The sequence below is a fragment of the Phaenicophaeus curvirostris genome, chromosome 8, assembly GCF_032191515.1.
Source record: "Phaenicophaeus curvirostris isolate KB17595 chromosome 8, BPBGC_Pcur_1.0, whole genome shotgun sequence".
NCBI classification, from domain to species: Eukaryota; Metazoa; Chordata; class Aves; order Cuculiformes; family Cuculidae; genus Phaenicophaeus; species Phaenicophaeus curvirostris.
The window spans coordinates 38,818,561-38,840,223 of NC_091399.1; the positions used below are offsets into that span (position 1 = coordinate 38,818,561).

Sequence of the window (21,663 nt, forward strand, 5' to 3'; positions counted from 1 at the left end):
TGTCAAACCAGCACTAAATCTCTGGGTGAAATTTGGTTTTTTTAGCTTTGCAGGAAGGTGTTCATTGGAACAGTGGAAAGGAAATTGTATGCAAGCGCTCTGTCTTTTTTTTTTTTTTTATGGAGCAGACCTGAGGTTTTAAGTTCATTTCTTTTGCACTGAGGACAAATCCCGTTGATAAAATCATTAAGCTTCACTCACTGTCAAAATAATTCTGGTTGCTTGCCCTGCTACTCTCTATCAAAGACTGTTGCTGAACCCAGCTGTTCTAAGCATTAGAAATCCTCCTCTCTCAGCCTGGATTTATGCATGACAAATTCATACTCATTCAATTTTTGCACCAACTTCATCCCTCGGCCTAAGCAGTTATTTTCCCAAGCAGCACTTTATTGTGTTGGTTTATGCGTAGAGACAACCCTCACCCAACCTTTGCATTGCTCAACCAGTATTGAACAAATATTTATTCAAGGGGAATTTCCTTTTACTCTGTCATCATGTGCAGCATCACAGCCAGGCTCCTTCCTGCTCCACTACAGCGGAGTGGCTGCGTGTGTCAGACCAAGGACATGAGGTGAGACATACTACGTCCGTCCCGGCTGCCCACCTGCCAAAATGACAGCGTCAGTAACTACAGCTGTTTTATAAGAAAGGTTTTTCTGTCCAAGAAGAGCCTGAAGTGCCCCTGCCCATGGTAGCGGGGTTGGAATATTTAAGGTCTCTTCCAACCCAAATCATTCTATAATTCTATGATTTATGAAAAACTTTATACAAATTGGGGAGTTATGGTTTCAGTCCCTGGCCTGGAAATTTTATTTTATTTTATTTTTTTAATAGCAGTTGTTGCCAAAGACTGCAAAGAGCTGAACTACTTTTCTGACTTGCATATTTCAGGACATGATGATCTGCTCCAAAATGTGGAAGAGTGTTTACAGAGCCCAGGAGTAGTTTCAGCCATGGCTGTTGGAGAGTAAATGCTGAAAGGTCAAGACTAAGCCTTTTGTTTGCAAACAGAAATTAACTGCCAGTAAGATTTCTTAAACAGGAGACCCATGTGTCTGATAGGTGGCATACTGCAATCATATTGGATGATGATAAGCAGTGAAGGGAAACTTTAATCCTTTTCTCATATTGCATCCTCATTTAGAAATCCAAATTCAGGGAAAAAGTTTTGTTATTTTATAAAAACCGCTATTCTCCTTCAAAATGTCAACCACTTAATCATTAATTAAAAGTACTATTTTAGAACAGGCATACTCCATACAGAATACTACTCTGATATTAGTAGGAATCAGTTGTTTAAACTGTATTCTAGTTAAAGAAGAAAGGTGAATTGTCTTGCCACACGAGATAGAGAAGTGTACAGAAATACCTTTAGCTGTAAAACCATAGCTTTAAAAGCATTGAAATCTCCCTTGATTCAGATAAGACATTGTTAGATCATTGCTCCAAAGTTAATTTCTCCAGCCAGACAGATATTTTCTTATGAATTTGAAGCACTGTGGAAAGCTCAGCAACAGCATCAGCACAGAAAAGGGACTGGTGCCAGATGTACATTTTACAGACTAAATAAATAAAAGTTGTACATCTCTGCTATATTGTGATGCACCTTGCTTTTTGGTGTGGTTACTTTGAGAGATTTATTGCTTTCTCCCTCATGTCCTCTTTTATGTGAAATTAAATATTTAATTCTTTTTTCTCAGAATAGTATTTTCACTGAGTAAATTAACAGGCTTTGAATGATCAAGTTCTCAGCTTTGTGCTTTATCTTGTAATAAAGTTGGTAAATCTAAATACTACACAATCTATTAATTATAGTTGGGGTTTTTTTTGCAAAGTATTACCAGTATTTCAAGCAATGCTGAAGCATCTAATTCTAACATTTTTTTGTCTGAGGTTTGGAAAAGACTCAAGAAGAATAAGCTTTTATACTCAGCTTATTTTTAAAAAACAGTCAGAATCTCAGCATACAAACCTGTAGGTGGAATTAAGAATAACATTAATTGAATCCTCTATTTAAGAAATTTATTGAAATACCTCAGCGTTTTGTTACTTATGAGAGTCAGTTCAGAGGTTAATTAGTGTTTATATCCTTGGCACACCGACAAAGCTCTCCTTTTAAAATCTCTGAATCTCTTTTGAGATTACTTGCAGCAAAAAAAGGGTATTTTTTTTTTCTTTCTAATTTTCTTCAGTTCACAAATTGCTCAGCCACATAGCAGCTCTCAGCAAAATGTAAATAAAAGCTCTAGAGACCATGTCTATGTCTAATTTTTTTTCAACTAATCTCTAAATTAGCGGACACTTGGCATGACAGAAGTATGCACCTTTTCCAGATAAACATTGGTTTTGGGTAACCGTTTTTGTTAAATAACCTAGAATTTGTTTGGTAAATCACCTCAGTCATGGCATTTTCCAACCTGTTGGACTATTTGCTTAAATACTGAAGTCTTGGGTTTAAATTTAATTCTATGAATTTTATGAAAATTCTTGATATTCTTGATCAATAGCTAAATCCTTTTTAAAGCCTCATGTGCTTTGGTCTCAACAACTTGTTAGGAAAATAAGTTCTGCACTTAATAATATTTTAATGAAGTGCTTTGCATTAAGTATAAAATTTGCCACTGATTAGTGCAGGTGAAAGCTCTCTCAGGATTTTTTTAATGAGAAAACTTCCTAATACACCTTCTCTAGACCAACCAATATTTCAATAAACCTCTTTTCCTTTAGAAGATAGACGATAATCATCTTTAATCTCTTGACATGGGATTTTTGTCATCCTTTGTTTCCTATCAGCCCTTTATGAACCTCCACCTCCATTCTGCAAAATTTTTGAGGCCAAGGCTGTGTTCCGCATTGAGTTGTATAATATGTTTATATCACTATATTACAATACTAATAATTTTCATCCCATTTGTTACACATGGTACTCTTTGGATTTTTTATTTTTCTATGAAGTTAATTTACTTAGAGTTTTTCTACCCCTTGAAAAGAAACACAAGTTCTAGAAGAGCTCTGACAGCTGGTGCTCCTCACCCTGGTCAGGGCATGGATAGCTGTTGCATTCAGCAGTGTAGTGTAAATTCCAGAGATGACCTTGAATATTTTAATCATCATAATTAACTCCTACCCAAGATGAATATTTAGACATGCTTCAACCTCCTTGATTTATCCAGTTCACCAAGAATGTGTCTAAATGTTGTTAGCTATGGTTATAATTGCATAATTTGAGAATATAAACACAAATATAACAAAGCATATCTAAAGACAACTTCTACAAGGATCCATAGCAAAGATTATGGTGTTAGGGTTTTTTTTACTTTATATTTTTCTCCTCAAACACAGATATGCTCTCAGGCTTTTAAAGATTCTTCTAAATGTCAAGGAGAAACACGTGTAACTGGCCTTGCTCAGACAGGTTATTTCTACCTCGCCCCATCTCAGTCACTTACTGTCATATAACTCATAATAAAGCTCAAGCTGGAAAATGGATTTTGAGAAAATTTCTCCTTAACTCTCAGTAATTGTTACCTGGAGCAGCAGTTGGCATCCATATGGAAGGATCTCATACCTAATATCTAACAGAATTATTATGACTTACATAAATGAAAGATTTGGACATTTATCTTACTCTGTATGAATATATGAATTTAAGATACTGAATTTTTAGCTCTGCCAGGCTTCTCGTCTCAGCAATATCTTATGAAATTAGTCCCCCAGGTGTACTTGTGATGCAAAGAAAACTCTGTTTTACTTGCATGCTGTTCAGCTGCATTAGGCGTTTGCATTTCACCCAGTGCGAGAACAGGGCAAGAAAAAAGATTTTTACTTTGTGTATGAATCCCATCGAGGATGGCTGAAAGTTTTCAGAGAGCTGTTTTCCACTGGGAACATGATCACTCAAAATGCCCTGGATGAACACACCTTGATCTTTGAGAAAGGTCCCTGAGGAACTGACTCCCAAATTTATAGCCCTGCCTCTCAAATTCCTTGGATTTCAACATGCTGATCAGGATCTGGATGTCCATCCCAGTCTTCATCCCCAGGACAGGTCCTTTCCATGATGGATCACTTGTCCTGTAGCAGCTGATCCTATTATGTCAACTTAGATATGGTAAGTGAAATTGAAGACTTAGACTAGAAGACCCACCAGTGAAGATAAGAGCCCCCACAAAGGGGCAGGAGGGAAGGGAAGAAAAATCACCTTCAGTCTGTAACAGCAGAGATACACCACAGATGTTATTAGCTTCTAGATGTGACAATGCATCACATGCAGATTTGTCTTGGCTTTATAAAGAGTATACCACGAAACCATACAGGCACGAAAATGGATGTCCCTTGCTGCAGGTCAGAATCCTTAAGAAAGCATGATGGCTCAGGTGTATGAACACCCCTTTACAAATGATTTGGAAGTTCCCAGGATGAACTTCAACTCTGCTCCCTGTCCATCACCCCTCCTGAGATGTGGATGAAGAGGCATTTTCTGCATGATCAGCAGGAGATGGATGAACAGATCTGGGGAGTGAGTGCACCCTGTGGGGAGGACAGGGCACCTCCAATCAAAAATTATGTCCATGGCACCAGGTCTTTACACAGTGATATCTACAGGAGACTTTGGGCTTGATCTGAATCTTATTAAATCAATAAATGTCTCTTGAATTACTTATGCAGTCTTTGAACAGGCTTATAATGAGTACAGGAAATTTTGTTTATATTTTTATAAATGCTTGTATATATGTATATATTTATATTTTCTGACCAGTCCTCCTGGCTAAGACATAACACAGAAATATGCAAATTCAAGTTTGGTTTGCTTTGCAGGCCACTAGGTGAGAGATAAAATAGTAAAATCTTTCTTAAGTAATTGGATAACAGCTGAAATTGTGAACACAAAGAGAACTTCCCTGGAGAATAAATTTCCTTCTAGAAATGTCAAATTTGTTAAATCAAGCAAAGCTATCAAGCTAAAACTTAGCAGAAACCTGTAACATATCCAAATACAATAAAATACAATTTCTCAGTCAATAAAATGAAACTGCTGAGTTTAATGATGACACCATACAACATGAACAGAAGATGACCCAAGCAATATTTGCAGGGTGTCTAAAAGCTCAATCAGTGATAAAAAGGACCACCTGCAGCAGTACCAGCATGTAGCCTGGGTGATACAGGACAACTCCCACAGGAGGTCCAGAGGTCTGTGTCACAGAGAAGGCAGCACAGCTAGTGATGCAACCCAGACCCAGTCTACATCAGGAGAAAATTATTCAGCTCATCCTGAAGGAGGCTGCGACCACAGCCTTGCAGAGTGCATTGAGGACTATGCTGAACCAAGTGCCCCACAGACACACCTGCTGCACCACTAATCTGAGCAGCGCAGCTGCTGCCACCAGGTTCCTGCAGTACAGCCGCATTGTGTGTTCCTTTGCTCTAAATACAGCTCCAGAGAGGCTGAGTTTAAGAAGTTCACATCCCAGCTTCTGGATATGCTTGGGGAAAAAAAGTCAAAATAAAAAACCCCAAAACAGCACAACCCTAAAGCTTGCTAAAGCAGGAAGAACAAGTGCATACAGAAGCATTTAAGGTTTAAGTAAAGCCACTTCCAGAGCATGACTGCATCCAAGGCATCAGTCAACATTAAATCATCATTGCAAAACAGTGATGGAAGGTACCTGTCCCAGCAGCATGTCTGCTTGGCCACCCTGTCACCGCTATTATTGATGATGTGCTTATTGGTATGTAAAATTACTAATTTTGAAAGGTTCTCTTGCTTGTTTCAGGAGATGCTTTTATGGACTTGGGAACAATTATTTTCCCATGGCACTGTCCTTCCCTTCCTCTCCCCAGATCTCATTTCTTCTTGCTCCCTGCTCTCTTTTCTTCCCATGGTGACTGACGGATGGAAATAGGCTATAGCTGCAGTAAGAAAATGTCTGGTTTAAATACGAAGGAAGTGAGGCTAATGCAGGAAAGAAGCATGGCTACAACCTATCCTCGGGGGACACTATGGATTAGAGGGGAGCAAGTCCAACAGCTGCCAGGAATAACGACTGGTATAGTGAGCCAGCTCTTGGTCAGAAGACTGATGTGATCTCTGAAGTCACCTTAAGCCTAGCTTTACTTTGATTTTCATGACTTGGCACAGGAGGAAAAAAACATGGAAAATGGTTACCTGTCCCACTGTTTATAAGTTGTGTCCTGGCAATGCCCTTATACCACACTGCAGATACCCTCATACCTCTGAGTCTTCCAGCAGACATAGCTAACACTACACCAATCATACATAGATGTTGTTGAGAAGTATGCATATTATTATATGTGCAATTTACGATGAATTAATTTAATTTTTTTTTAAGAATACTAATTTTTTGTTGCATTTTAGGCACAAAATTGAATGTATTAAGAATATTAATACAGCAGTTTAATTAGGAATCCTTCTGTAAGAGCCAGGACGCAATGCAATCAACACATAAATTGAGGGCACGGTCTGGCGCTTCCTGGTAAGTAGAAATGCTTGAGACAAGATTAGAAGCATGTTGCACTAACCATAAGTTCACAGTTGGACACTTATTCAATAAAGTAGTTCTGTTTAGCTGCAGCAATTAAATTAGCAAAAAATACTACCACATCGCTTGCACACCTTACTACATTCCTTATCCTTCAAAATGTCACTGCTGACCTTTTCTGCAGCTCTTCACAGTTATTTACATTTTTAAATAACTACCAACAACATATCTAAGATTTCTGTATAAACCTGAAAGTCAGAAACCCCTGTGGATGATGCATACGACCATTTAAATGAAATGATTTCTTTGGCAGTTGTCACAGACAGATGCCTCCTCTGTGTTGCAAGTTTTCTTAAGAAAGGTCCCATTTGCCAAAGAAATTATTAAAAGCATATCTAAAAGTACTAGTGAATGTATAGGAGGTGCTCTTTAGAAAACAAAAAGAATACCTTTAATTAAGAACAGCCACACACATGTGTACTAGAGAAGTAATGATTATTTTCGCCTTCTGTGAGGTGAAGGCTTGCATGAGTCTAGACTTTTGTAGACGGCATATCTTCAAGGGACACGCAGATATCAGATAGGTAGTAGTGGATTTAATGCTTCTATGAACTGCGTCTTAAGTAGATTTATAGTTTCTTTGGATGTATAGGTTAAATCTACATGCAGATTTAAAGTGCAGGATTTCAACAACCACTGAGTTTTCTGCCCTAGTTTAACAAGTGCTTATATGGAGGAAAGAGGAGATGAAGACAAGCTTATAGAAGTATGGGGTTGGTGCTGCACCCCTGACCAAACCAGGACACTAAATCAATGCACCCTACAACCTGACAGATATAGTCTGGATCTCTGGTGCCACGGAGCAGAGTTCAGTCCTGTGCCTGGCTCATCGAGGACTCGTGATGGCAGCATCTCATCCCACATTCTGCTGTGGGGAGCAGAGGCTGAGCAGCGGCTCCACCTTTATCCTCATCAATGAAAGGCAGGAAAACTTTCTGCCACAACTCATCTTTTGTAAAAGAAAGTTAGAAACCCACTAACAACTGTGCCTCCTGGTAAAGACAGCACAAAGACAGGAGACATCTTGGAAAGGACGTTGCTGCTTTAGCAGCAATAGAAACTCTCAGTTTTGGCTGCTTGAGAAAAACAATTGAATAAAGCTACCTCAGTGCTAATGGTTAATGAGAACTCCCTCCCCTCGCAATGGCCTTGCAAATTTGTTTGTACAAAAATGTCTTTTGTCTCAAATAAAAATTAAGCTAATTTAAAAGCAAAATCTGCATAATTATAAAAGGTCTGTTCCATTCCTCATTGGCTCATCATCCCTCTAGATGGAACCTCTTACCATGTGTATACACCATAATGCCTCATCTTGTGGGTTTAATGAATCAGCAAATTCATTCTTTCTTTACAGGAAAGGAAAGGACTACATTCTTAAGTACCAGAAATTCTGGGAAAAGCTGGCATAAAAAGCCAGTGTAGGCAGTACTAAACATCTGATAAATCAGGCCCATAGATGGCAGGATGGGACTGTCCAACAAGCACTCCACAGGCAGTGTTCTGGGAGGATCACATACTTCTGCACTTACCCACAAAATACAACACATTTGGATGATACAGAGTACTTAGCCATGAATAATTAGCAAATTGCCATTCATTATTAATTTATTGGAACCACTGCTTCTCTGTATTTTTCCCGCAAGGCTCAGCCTTTGTATTTTACAGCTGCTGAATTTATTATTAAATAGCTAGATCTTAGACACAGCCAACAAGTCTTCAGTTAGGGACATGATAAATTTCATTACATTTGTGGGATCTGGGATGTTCATAACTCCCTAGACAAGAGGTTCTTCTGCAAACTGATCTAGCTATCTGTCTCTAGGATAGAAGTATTTCTGGGTGACCTTCTGCTGTCTGTCCCCAGCTCACAGTAGCAGTGGGGTTGGCCTCCAGCCATGAGGCCAGAGGAGTTTTCCTCCTGCCCCATCCACCTCATGGGTTCTGTTACATAGAGCTCCATTAATCTGTTGTCTGTTTTGCTCAGTCAATGTCCACGCCCACCCAAAGTCAGCTTTTACCTTGTCCTGACATCCCTTTACCTGGTTTATGACTTTCTATTAGCCCAAGGTCGCATTTATGGATCACTGAAAGCCAGAGCCCCCTTGACAGCAGAAGAAATAATCTTTTATTTCCTGATATCCTTGAGTTTTACACCTGCATAGGATGCAGAGACCAATAACAGAAATGATGCTTAGCTCTGTCCCCAAGAAAAGCTCCCAGCAATGCACAGCTATGATGCCATTTATGTATTACATGGGGATGTGCAAAGAAAGAAAACACACATTTCCTAACTCTGCTATAAACATTTTTCTTAAAAAAGCCCCAACAGCAGACAGAAACAGTCAATTAGCAATTACTTAGTGATATTGGGCAAGGTGCCAATACCTAACAGCGGAGGTGTGCTCAGGATTTGAAAAGCTCCCACTGCTGCTGCACATTGTGGCAGCATTTTGATAAAAAAACCTACGTCTTTATGCACCCACTGCAGTTTTGCATGGGAACGTGGCAGGACATGCAGCAGGGCTCCTGAATCACAACTGCTCCTGGCAGCTGCATTAATACTGCTATTCTGACTGCTCCACATCTCAGACTGTGCACAAGTGCAACTAACAGTTTAAAATATGTTTTGAAATAAGACATCAATGTGTAATTTTTAACATCTGTCAAGAAATGCGATGTTCAAATTATACCTAATTCTACATTTGACTATCAAATATTGCAACCAACCATTCTATGTTAGTGTCTGCTAACACTTCCCCCGCACATATGTAAACCACTGCATATGATCAGCTATCATTGCTAACAAAATAAAAGGTAAGCAGCTTTTCATAAGAGAAAATTTTCTCTGAAGGATTAGGAATTCCATACTTAATAAGTTGCTACCTTTATTTACATATTTTAAAACTGATATTCCTTTTAGATCATATTAAAGCAAACTATGAGCAAGGAAAAAAACTGTCCTTCATGCCCACAGTAATCTACTTCAGCAAATTTTGGGAAACTCTCCTTGTTTTGAGTAGTTTAAAAAAAACACAGTAAAAATTAAGACATTTCATCTAGGTCTTTCACTCAAACCTCTGTGCTAACATCACACCCATATTCCATTCCGTGAGGTCAGCACCAGACTCAGATTGCAGTATTTTCTCCCACACTGTTCTGCTTCACACATCCCATCTCCTTCATGATGGAGAACACCCCCTGTACATCATGTAACAATATACTTGGTACTTACATGACATTTTCAAACTTTGCATTGCCAAGTACTTTTAAGGGTGGCTACGTGGCATACCAACAGCATAAATCTTATAAGATCCTGGCAGCAACTAAGACACAGATTCAGCTCTGCTCTGTTCAAAATTAAACTAAACCTTTATTTTACCTTCTCTGAATTGCAAGTACTCCAAATTCTACCTGCTACTGGCATAATATTCCCTTGCTTTCACTTCTTGCATTTTCTGATTAAAATAAGTGTAACATTGTTTACACCGTTAGTGATTTCTCAATTTTTAAATAAGGAGGCAGCAAAGGCTTTATGCTATTTTCTTCTTACTACCTCTCTTCTGCAGTAATTTAGAATATCCTGACAATACATATCATATAGGATGTATATTCAGAATGAAGTTTCACAGTTAGAAGGCAATAACCCTAGGATTTAAGCAACTGAAAATCTGCATTTCCACTCAATAAAGAATATCTTTATACAAAGAAAAATGTTTAGGATATATACTAATTTTTTTTTCCCTTTCCTTTCAGTTTTATCACTCTTGGAACAGATTAGCATTGAAGTTCAAGTAAGAACATCTCTGGATGCCAATAACAGATGGATAGATTGTCAACAATGTGAAATACTACAAATCCACAGGTAAAAATATCTTTCAAGCAGGACATTTCGGACCCATTTTAGATAACCTCCATGCTAAAATATCTCAGTCCATTGCTTTGCCTATTACACTGATTATTGTCTTTTCAAAAAGATTTAACTTCAAGTCCTGCGCGACTGCTCTGTATGAGAGAACAACAACAGGCAAACCGACCTGCAAGCAGGGCTCAGGCTTACTCCAATTATTCAGCTCAGCACACTTGTTGAAACTATGTCAAAGAGTGTTTAACCTTATTTACAGCGGTACCTTTGTGATCCATTATTGCTATTCTGAGCAGAAAGATTTTGTCATACTAATTCTATCTGTATATCATAACGACGGGTTGAGTTTAGTTGTAGGTTTTTTTAGATTCATAACTCATTGATACCCCTAAATGCGCCATCACTTTCAGAACAGAAACCCTTCCACACTATGGAATAAGTAACCAGGTTCATTATTGCCCAGTACTGAGGAATACAATATTTATGTGCCTTTTTGAAGAAATCAGAGGAAAATATCAAACTACTGTTTTCTTTGCTTTTGAATCCATGTATGTGGAAAAAACCAATGATGAACATTTGCCACATGTCCACGTTACTTACGGTTGAGAGGCAGGCTGGCATTTGTCGTCCCTAGCTTGTTGGCAGCGACACATGTATAGTTGCCAAAATGCTCTTCTGTCACATTGGTAACAGTAAGAAGTGATCTTGTACTATAATTTTTAATAGTAATTCCTTGTTGACCATTGATCAGTCTAGAAAGCAAAAAGAAAATTTCTGTAACTCATATACCCTAAGCAATAAATGTTTTTTTTTTCTTTTCTTTCCCTTTTTTCTTTTCTTTTTTTTTTTAGATATAACTGGCTGCATGGTAAGCTGTTTGCAAGCTGCCTATGTAGACTGTTCAGCAAAATTATCATAGCGGCAGATTGGAGAGGCCATGGGCAATACTGGAGCTTCGGGGTGCTGAGGGTAACAGTTTCTGCCTGTGCCCCCTGAAGTTAAAAGAAAATAGAGACGGATGCCTATTGCCCTGCCTGCCTGGCCATAAGATAGGATATAAACTCTCAGATGGAGAGCTTAGATGTTAAATTGTGCAAACCTAACTAAAATTATAAATACCCTTATTTGGGGCAGAAAAGTATTACATAAGACTTACAGAAAGTGTTTTGCCAGATTCTGGAGATTGCTTGTGTCCTTATACACCTCCAGCTGATGGCAGACAAGTATTAGACAGACAGAAATGTGACTATGTAGGATCGTGCCCACAGTTTGTTTTACAGCTATGATTTAGACTTACAGTTTGGAAAGATGTGCTACGGCAGCACTGCATTCTGAGATGGCAGCCTGAACAGTAACCAGTTAATGATGCACAGGAAAAAGCCAAAGCAGGGCTCTTTTCACCTGACTCTCTTTCCCTGGCTTTGAGCTTCCTGCCTCAAATTTCATAGGAACAGTGCAGGTCTTTTAATGTTGGTTCCAAAGCCATGCCAGATACATCGCTGCTGCACTGGGGTAAAGAAAGATGACCAATTTATGTGTTGCTGTTGCAGACAAACCACCTCTGATCAAACAAGGAGATGAGAAGGGTAACCACGTTATTAAAATACTAGCTACAGCTGATTCTTCATTATTACTTACATTTCACATAAGGAGCGGAGTACACAGTATTTGCTTAATACATTGAAGAATATAATCATACATCCTAAGACCGAATGCAATCTTTTAGCATTCTGTCTAAAAACATTTCAAGTCTATCATTAATTGCACTTCTGTATATTATGGATAGAATACTTCTAATCGTTAAATAAGTGCCTCTGTTCCCATTTAATAACTATCTGCTGCTGCATATACAGTGAGGTTCTCTATCCTGTGCAGTCTGTGTAGCTGTAAATGACTTGGGTCTGCTCTGCAGCCCATTGTTGGGAAGAGGATGAAGTACATCTAATGGACACGCATGGTTTTGTGAGAAACATAACAAAAAGGAACTGAAATGCTCAGTTTGGGGTGAACACAGCAGTTAGAAGATTCATCTTTCCTCCAGACTTGTGGAAGGGAGAATTTTGTTGTTTTCACCCATGCATGCGCTTCTACACGTGGATGTTCTCTTTGAAAACCTGCCCATTAACGGCCCTCCTCTTTCTGCTTCTCCTGCAGAAAACCCAAGAGACTCCTTTGCCCGAAAACACACCCTGCTATGAGGCTCCGTTGCTCACAGCTGATGGCAGCATGATCAGCATGGCAGCAACTGAGGCTGTGCTTGTGGTTCTTGGGGAGACAGAGCAGGTGGGTACTCAGCAGCACATCTGAGTTAGTGTCTCCTGTCCCAGGCAAGATACTTTCCTTGGGATGTTCCTTCCACGGCAGGGAGAGCATGAGCTGCAGGCACTGCCAACATCCCTTCCTGCTGACTTTTGGGTTCTGAGCCCCCATGTTCCCTTTCCTGCCCCTCTCCCAGGGGACATCAAGGTACTGGAGTGATAGATCCACTTTCACCTACACCTTATTCCTACCAGATCTTTCCAAGTCACCTCCACTCATCCTCTTTGCCCATAACTGCTGTTTGAACTACAGGATCTCTGTTTACAGTTGTAAGGTCTAACAATTCTTTTTTTCCTGGAAAACAGTGGGTGATGGGATTTCTGCTGTCCCTATGCTCAGCCCGTGCAGCACCAAAGCAGCAGCAGAGAGATCGTGTAATCTTCCCTCCGCATCCCTGCTAGGAACTTGTTGACACTGGGGGGCCAGAACTAGAAGTAAAGTAAATGGAATCAGAATGATATGCATATCAAAGTGAGATAATTAATGGACTGAGGAGTCGGCAGCACTTAGCATAAACTCAGCAGTTTTGAGAATTTCCATTTGCAATTGTAAGAACTAGATTCTTATACTTTTAAATTAATTACTCCCGCATACTGCTCTGACTGGCTTATTGACTGAACATGGCATTTATTACTTGTCAGGGTTTTACCAAGTTACTTCTCCGGCTGGAAGAGCAGTTTAACTCATGCACAGCCAGCCTACACATTTCTTCACCTTACTTCTCAGTGCCACTAGCTTTAAAGGGAAAACTGATCTCTTTTTTATTCCAGAAATTATGCCTATGCGTCAGAAGAAGATTGTGCATCAGTACCAGCCCCATAGGGTATCTACCTTTGGTTTCATATTTGAATACTTTCATGCTATTATAATATATTAAAGGCATTATAATAAGTTTTGTTATTTCAAAAGTAGGTCTTGTTTGCTTTGTCAAGGATGAGGGAAATAATATTTTTAGATAGGTGACTTCTGAGCTTCGCCACTGTGGTTTTTTTAATGTCTGAGATCTAATTTCTGCATAACTCTGTAACATAACATACTTGAACAGTTGTGAGCTTCAGAAACTGTGAGTCAGCACAGCGAAGCCATCCTCCTGTCCAAGAGGAATACTCATGGAGTTTTAGATGTCAAACATTTTTATAATTTTAACATGATTTTACTAACTTTTCCCCAAAATTTCCAGTACCTTTTTAATGTGATTCAATTGTGCATTTTGCACATTTCTAATAGAGATTTACACCACCCACAAGCAGTTGCTCTGATGATACCCTTCCTAGCTCACCTCATCCTCCCCATCCCGGGGAACTGCTGCCCAGCACACCGGTCCCTGACCAACGGTCCCCAAGCACATCTGACCCTGCAGATTTGGTGCAGGCTCAGGGTCTGTGTAGCCACCTCATAGCTCCCGTGTGGAGCTCGAGGCACTATTTTTAACAGATAAAGTGCTAAATTATGTGAAACCTGCCCTTGGGAGACCTGTCTTCACTTTTCCCCAGCAGGGAGAAGTTGGGGTGTTCATCCTGCCTACTCCCTGCCCTAGAAAGCCACACAGCCTCCTACAGGTTGCAGCTCTTGGGCTTTGGTCTCCTCCTTCCTGTGCTTGGCCAGGAAGAATATTGCAAAGCCTGCTTGTATGCCAGTGCTTATGGAAAGTGAACAAATAGCAACTCTTGTGAGCTTGGTGATAAAGCAGAATTAATAATCCTACAAACTCTCTGCCTTGAAGACCAGTAGTTTTAACTGGATGTAGTCTACAACTGCTTTTATGTTTAGTTTTAATGGCTGTTTTATGATGAGATGATCCCTGGAGTGTGGAAACTGTGGGTTTGGATTTACATTAATCTAAGTAACAACAATGTAGTTTACAGGCCCAAAAGGCTTGTTTCAGACAGTGAACATATACTTAGGGTTGCAGATCTAACTCTCGCTGCTCAATTATTCAAAGATTCATTCTGATCTAGAAAACAAAGGCCCAATCCAAGACTAGCTGCTTCAAATGGGATTCTTTTTATTCTGTTAGCAGAAAATATAGCAGGGCGTGCACTCCGAGTACATAAATTTAGTCTCGTGGTATGTCTGCAAATTACCTGCAGAATAATGTACATGCTATGCTGTTATACACCTATGAAAGTTGACTGTCCTCAGTTTTGCATTTAAACAACAACTGAGCTATCAGAGGCTCATTCTGTGCTGATTTCCCGTTATGAAGAGGTAAAGAGAAATACTGGAGGAAAAAAACGTGTACATGTTTTCCTCTTTCCTGCAAGTGGTGGAGGTTTGGAAATATCCAGTACCTTTGTACGCATATATGTCTAGCATAGCTGTCAACGACAGTTTAACAAAAATAAGGATGCGACACTAGATTTAACATAATATTTGAGCAGTGAGACACAATAGGGCAGTACATTTCTTGCTGATTACAGCAAGCCTCAGGTGATACATCAACTGAAACAGAAAACAGAAGGCACAACATCAGCGTCCTGAAATGCTCTGCTTAGTCTGTCCTGTTGCTGCTGTGGCACTGAATGTGCTCATGAAGAAAGAAATTGGTCAATGTTATAAATAGAAAGGTGATTATCATACTGGAAATGGCTAATTGATTCCAGAGTGCTCAAGGCTGACCTACAATACTTTCTACATAAAATATGTTTCTGCTGCATTTCCTCCCAACATGCATCCAATATCTTATGCATCTTTGGATATAAGATGCAGATGAATTTTACCAATGGAAGAAAAACTTTTGCTGTTATATATAGTAAAGATCAATTACCTTGTTTTAGAGAATGCGTTAGGATATGATAAAAGTACAATAGTTATGACTGCTCTGAAAACTCACAAAGGAAGATAAGCCGTTAATGCTCCTGAGGGGAGCAGCTGGCCAGGGAGAAATGAGCTGACAGACGGCTTAGTATGAAAAATGGTCATTAATATTCACATGTCAGCTCCTAGGTTTAATGGGACATTTGAACTGAGAAACTCAGCACTTGGAAGCCAGGAAATTCCAGAAGCTAGAAGCTGCATATGGACATTTGCTTACAAGAGGATATATCCATTTGGTTTTGGACCGACATGTTAATGTAACAGAAAAAAGATCTTAGATAAGCTAAAAGCTGTAAAACTAAATATCCTATATGAAAAATAGCTACCTGTTTAATGAGCTGCCTTTTGAAATAAAGATGACAGCATAGATGCCTGTTATCATCACACAGCACTAATGACCTGAAAGTGAAGCTGACTGTAAACAAAACCAAAACACAGAGGCAGTTTTTAGGGTTTGAGCGGTGGGTGCTTTCCTGACACCCCCTTGGATGCTGTGAAGTGTAGCAGCTCTACTCAAGTCTCTGGAGTATAAACCTGGGTTCTAGGCCACTAAATGCCACATCTGGGTGAAAATTAGTACACATTAAGGTTTGGTTGAAAGTCTTGTTAATGAACCAACATTTCCATGCCCAAAGCCCTCAGTGAGAAACCCATGAAGATGAATTTAAATTAAAAAAAAAAAAAAGAATTCCTTTCATTAGACTTTTTCAGTATCTTTCTGGCTACTATACTTAAAGGTTGTAATTGCTAAAGCATATTTAAATATTAGGCTAATTATTGGAATAATCACTATCACAACCCAGCCACAGCCAGCCTGTTCACACCTCATTTTTGAGCACAGAAACTATGGCCAAAAGGAAACCAAGGAATTCCACCAAAAGCTGTGCAGAATGGCTGTTGGTAGCCAACACCTCCAAGTGCCCTCTGTTTCAAGCGCAGCATTTATTTCAGGACAGCCTGCTGGGCTTGTGTTCATAGGGGCAAACCCAGGCTGGCAGTCTCCTCTCTCTTCCATGTGGGTCCCCAGCAGCATGAGTGGGTCGGCAAGCGCTGGCTACTTACTTCCTGTCTCCTTTGTACCACTCAAAGACCGGGGCAGGAACTCCTGCACCTTCGCACCGTATCAGTCCATTCCCTCCAAGCATCACACCGCTGGATTTAAGTTCCTGAATTGTGGGGGCAACTGAAAAAAAAGAATTGTAAAATGGATATTTGCATCTAGTTACGCAGATTGTTTAACGCCACTTCTCTTCAGCAAGCTCTATGTTAATCTCAGCCTGGCGCACGTTTTACAGCTTGATTCACATTCAACCATGTTTTCTTTGAGTAGCGTAAAAATTAGCCCACACAGAAGATCCTGATATACATTCTGTGTACCTGGTGCGAAAAACGTAACTGAGACATGAAGAAATATGAATTCCATACTAAAAAAACCTGTTTTTCCAACTCAGTTACTACACATAAAATGTAACTATTTGTAAGTGTTGTACAAGAATTGGAGAAAAGCACATGATGCCCCACCACTGATGCTGGCTGAGAGGCTGTGAGGTCCCCCTGGCCTTGGCAGGGAGGATGCCCCACGGCTGAGAAGGGGTAGGGTATCAGCCAGGGTGCAGAGGTCTGAAATGAAGGGAACATGGCCAACACCACTCACCTGCTGCATAGGCTTCTGCAAATGCCAAATAAGCCCTATAGGCTCACACGGCCTTAGAGCTCTTATTTTGCGTACTAAAAGAGAAAACTTACCGTTGCAATTACGAGGCAACTGCGGATACCATAAACCAGCATTTCCAGGATTACACTGGATACAGAGTTGTCTCAGTAAATATATTTGTCTTTTAAAATAGTAAACATTTTAAATAGCAATAAACATTTTAAGCTTAGAACTACAGATACAAATAAAGATAAAATGTCATTGTCAGTTTTTCCAGTTGCTAGCAAAAGGCAACCATAAGCTGAAAACAAAACACAGCAAATTCCCCTGGAAAGAGATTATCAAAGGAAAGCCTGAACAGCAAATGCCTTCTCCCTGGAATTTCTTTTACATTTTCTGTTTTTAAGCAATAATTTATGTGCATCGTAAAACCACTATAAAAACTAAACCACAGAACTTATAAATAAAAACCTGTTTATTTTTTCCAAAGCAGTTTTCCAGATGTTGCTTTAAGGTGTTTATGTATGTGTAAAATGCTGACTGCCTCTTGTTTGCTTCTTTCACCATCTCATCCACTGCTGAGCATGCCACATTAAGAGACCATAATCTTTTATGGAGACCGGCCACGCAAAAGAAGCACCTGATATATGAAAGAGTAGAGTGACAGCCAGGTTCCCTGCATGGGTGGGTCAGCTCCATCGCACACTCATCCTTCACCAACACCATAAAAGGCTGCTTTTCCAGATGTGTAGGACACCACACAGGAATCCAGATGTCACATGCCAGGGAAAGCAAACAAGTCTCGATATTTAACAAAACAGTGTAAGGATGTTTCAGGTGGGATTAAACAGGGAACTGGTTCTCTTGTCTATTGCTCAGGTCCTACCATGAGTCAGGCAGACAAACTACAATTTCCCACAGCTGGCAAATACACAATCTGCCTTCAACTCTCTCTTCCCAATGATGACATCAAACTGATCCATAAATTCATTAACTTTCAACTGGTAATGTTAAATTCTCAAGTGGCAATAAAAACATAATCAAATTGCATGACTACTTCTTCATAATCTGCACAGCAAAAAAAATCAGATTTTTTACTCTATAAAAACAGCAAGGTCATACAAATTCACTCCTTACTGAGAAATGAAGCAGTCTGTGCAGCCAAGATTTTTAAAAAATAACATTGAGTGAGACAGATCACTTGGAGAACTGGTTACACTTTGCATCTGCTCCTACAGCACTGAGTGGCACTAGCAGCTACTCAGAGCACCATGAAACTCACAGATCAGCTTCTGCAGTATTCAAAAGAATAATACTAAAATTGCACAAGGTGAACGATATAAAAACAAAACTTGTGCAAGATAAACCATACAAAGGCACCACCTAAATGATGGAAGAAAATGAATATCTACTGTGTGGGCACGTGGCCAACAGAGGTTTCTGAAAGCTTGACTATGACCAGAAGGAAGTCTACCTCTCACACGTGATTTCCATCTGTCTTGGGACCAGGGACTACCTGCCAGCATTCCCAATGCTTCCTACAACTTGTACAAAGTGTATGAGCACTGTAACATAACCTCTAAGACATTTCTCCACCATTAGTTCATGTATGACCATCACTGGGGGTGGTCTCAGTTGCAGGGCAGCAATCCTGAACTCCTGGCAATCAGAGGAATACCAGCTCACTTCTCCATTTACTTGTGCCTGTCTAACATCGTGGTTCTGGATTGCTAGGGGGACTTGATCCACCTGTCTATCTAAAGAGGGGCCAGCCCGACCCTGGTGGTCCTAATGGAGCCATTCATCCTGAGTTTTCAAAGCTCCAGGGAGAACCACAGCCTGCATGGATAGCAACACACTGGCACTTACCTGCAGAGTTACAGGTATGCACCTTGCTGCAGCTTTAAAGCTGCTCCCAGTGATGCAAAGAGCAGGACTAAAATTCCCTTTGAAGAAAACTTTTATCCATTTAAAGACTTGTGCGTTCATCATTTAGCTAATCAAAATCAACCTAAACGTAACTCAATTCTATTTCTCATGTCATACATCATATTGCCTCAAGAATATGCTTGTTTTTTGTGGACTTTTGAAGGCCTCCAGTTCACTTTGCCTGAGTGAGTGTGCTTGACACAAGATGATGCAATGCTACCAGCAAGTTGCTGTCAAATGAAGTTGCTTCATGTGGTCTGTATGTGATGCTTTCCTATGTTTTTCTAACTTAAAGCGGGTAAGACTGTTACTAAAGAACCTGAATGAAATTAATGTACCGCAATGTGCAGACACTACACAAACAATATTAAATTCTTAGGAGCTAAGCAGAAGGAGCAAATATAAAACTAGCAAAGATCTGAGTCAGGTAGGAATTTTTTTCCAAAAAGTACTATGCCTGAGCACCAGGCACCACATGGTCGGGAAGGTGATGGATGTTGGCTGGATCCCAGCTACAAATCATAATTCTTGACTTTGCCTCAGAGAGATGCAGAGATTTGTTTGGAAAATACTGAAAAACGTCTGAAATGGAAGTTCTTTTAGATCTCCCTTTCAGAAGGATTTCAGCTTCTATTTGTTCAGAATAAAAATAAAAATCAATATTCTCTGCTTTAGGAAATCTGCAGTTAATGCTGTATGAAAACACAAACCAAAGGTAGCTTACAGCCACCATTCTCTTAGATTTTTCACTGTCATGTTATTTTCTTATTTTTAGTATAAAGAGAAACTGTGCAATGCAGGCGCATTTCTGAGGCACTGATTAGCAACATGCTGAGCCAAAAGTCCATCAGACCCTTACTGCTCCCACCAGTGTGGAAGATCGAATAGCTCCAGATGAAATTACACACTTAAATACCCTCTGCTGCTGGTTGCCAAGGTTCATTTTGGAAAGGAAAGAAACAAACACATAGTGCAGATCCAAGAATCTCATCCTATTTCTTTTATTTTTTTTAAAATGATTTTCCATGTCATCTGCAAAGACTTATTTTTGAGAAACCGTTTGTGATCTGATCTCATTGCTGTCAGTCACACTGCAATTATCTGCATTCTTACACTGCTGGAGCTATGTGAGTTTTCTCCTATTTAAAATATTTTGATGTTATAGCAATCAGAAAGGATACTTTACTGAACTAAATACATGTAATGTGCCAAGAGGAATGTTCATATGTTACATTAACAAGTGTTCACAAGGTTCAGTTCAATTCCAGTGTCACAGTTACACAACAGATATTGCTTTTTGGAGAACAATCTCCCCAATACAGTTGCCCAGTACAGCGGAAATGTGCAAGATCAGCCAAACCACCCAGGAGAAGAGAGGGATGGAGGATAACATCTAGTCTCCAGTCGGGGCTGACAGGCAGATGTTTGTGAAGGACTATAATAAATATGCAGAAAATAATTGGACTTTTCCTCCCAGGTAGAACCATAAGAATTTAGAAAATTCACAAATCGGATGCAACGATGTTTCCCCCATCCTCTTCCTTCCTCCCTGCAACCAGACTCCGTATTTCACAGCACAGTTTATACCTGCTGGACCATCTTCTCCTAATTAGAACCTCCTGCAGCTCTTTACAGCTCACTTTGTTTCCTTTTGTATTGCTAACAAACTTGCCACCTTCTGCTGATGCCCTTTTATAGGGTGTTATGAACAGCAGAGGGGGCTTCCAGCACTCTCTCCATCCTGTGTGTGGGTACCAAAGGCATCTGACTTTCTTGTATTACTCAGGTGGAGGATTTAAATCCCACTCGACCCCAACAGCAATTAGATGCCTTCCAAAACCCCTAGTAGGTTTCCTGACAGGCCATTAGGAGCACTCCCAGTGACAGCAACATTGCTGCCCACCTTGCAGCAGGAAATCCCGCACATCAGCTACCACTGGTATTTTCAGGCTTTTATGGTGGCTTAGGGAATCGATAGCAAGAATAAATATTGGCCATCTAGGAAAATGTTTTCATTCAGGAGTTTAATAATGATGACTTAAACTATTACAGAAAATCATCTAGTATCATTAACAATGCAGTCTACTCTATCCAGCTGATCGATCAAACAGATGCTAGCAAAGGTCCTGGGTGGGCAATACAGATGGACACAAGCTTAAAGGCCTGATGAAAGTATAAAAAGGTAGAAATTAGATAGAAGGTTTAATAGATTTTAAATAAAGTAATTACAGCTGGAAAATTAGTAGAAAAATGAGAGAAATCTTGGTTAAAGAGTCAGCATAATAGAATTTGAGGCTGAAGGCAGGTACAAAGTAAGCAAGGCTCCAGTAAATCTTCCCTCACGCTCCACATCTTCCACAACTGAAGGCTTTACCAGGTTTTCCCCTCCTCAGTTTATATGGGAAGAGATTCCAGTTGTATTGCAGAGACACAGAGGTGCTTCTGAGTGTGTGCAGAGAACTTTATTATAGAATAAATGATAATAAATACACAAGTGAGCAAAACAATAACAACTTGTC

General features: G+C 39.8%; 1 protein-coding gene across 1 annotated transcript in view; it reads right to left on the bottom strand.

The window, feature by feature from the left end:
• The window catches only part of LOC138723105 (neuronal growth regulator 1-like), a 290,616-nt gene that overhangs the window by 47,719 nt on the left and 221,234 nt on the right, over positions 1 to 21,663 (bottom strand). The window contains exons 5-6 of the mRNA XM_069861992.1: positions 16,624 to 16,744; positions 11,026 to 11,177 (exon numbers count right to left, since the gene is read on the bottom strand). Coding sequence (XP_069718093.1) covers positions 11,026 to 11,177; positions 16,624 to 16,744 — 273 coding nt within the window. The remainder of the gene's footprint in view (positions 1 to 11,025; positions 11,178 to 16,623; positions 16,745 to 21,663) is intronic.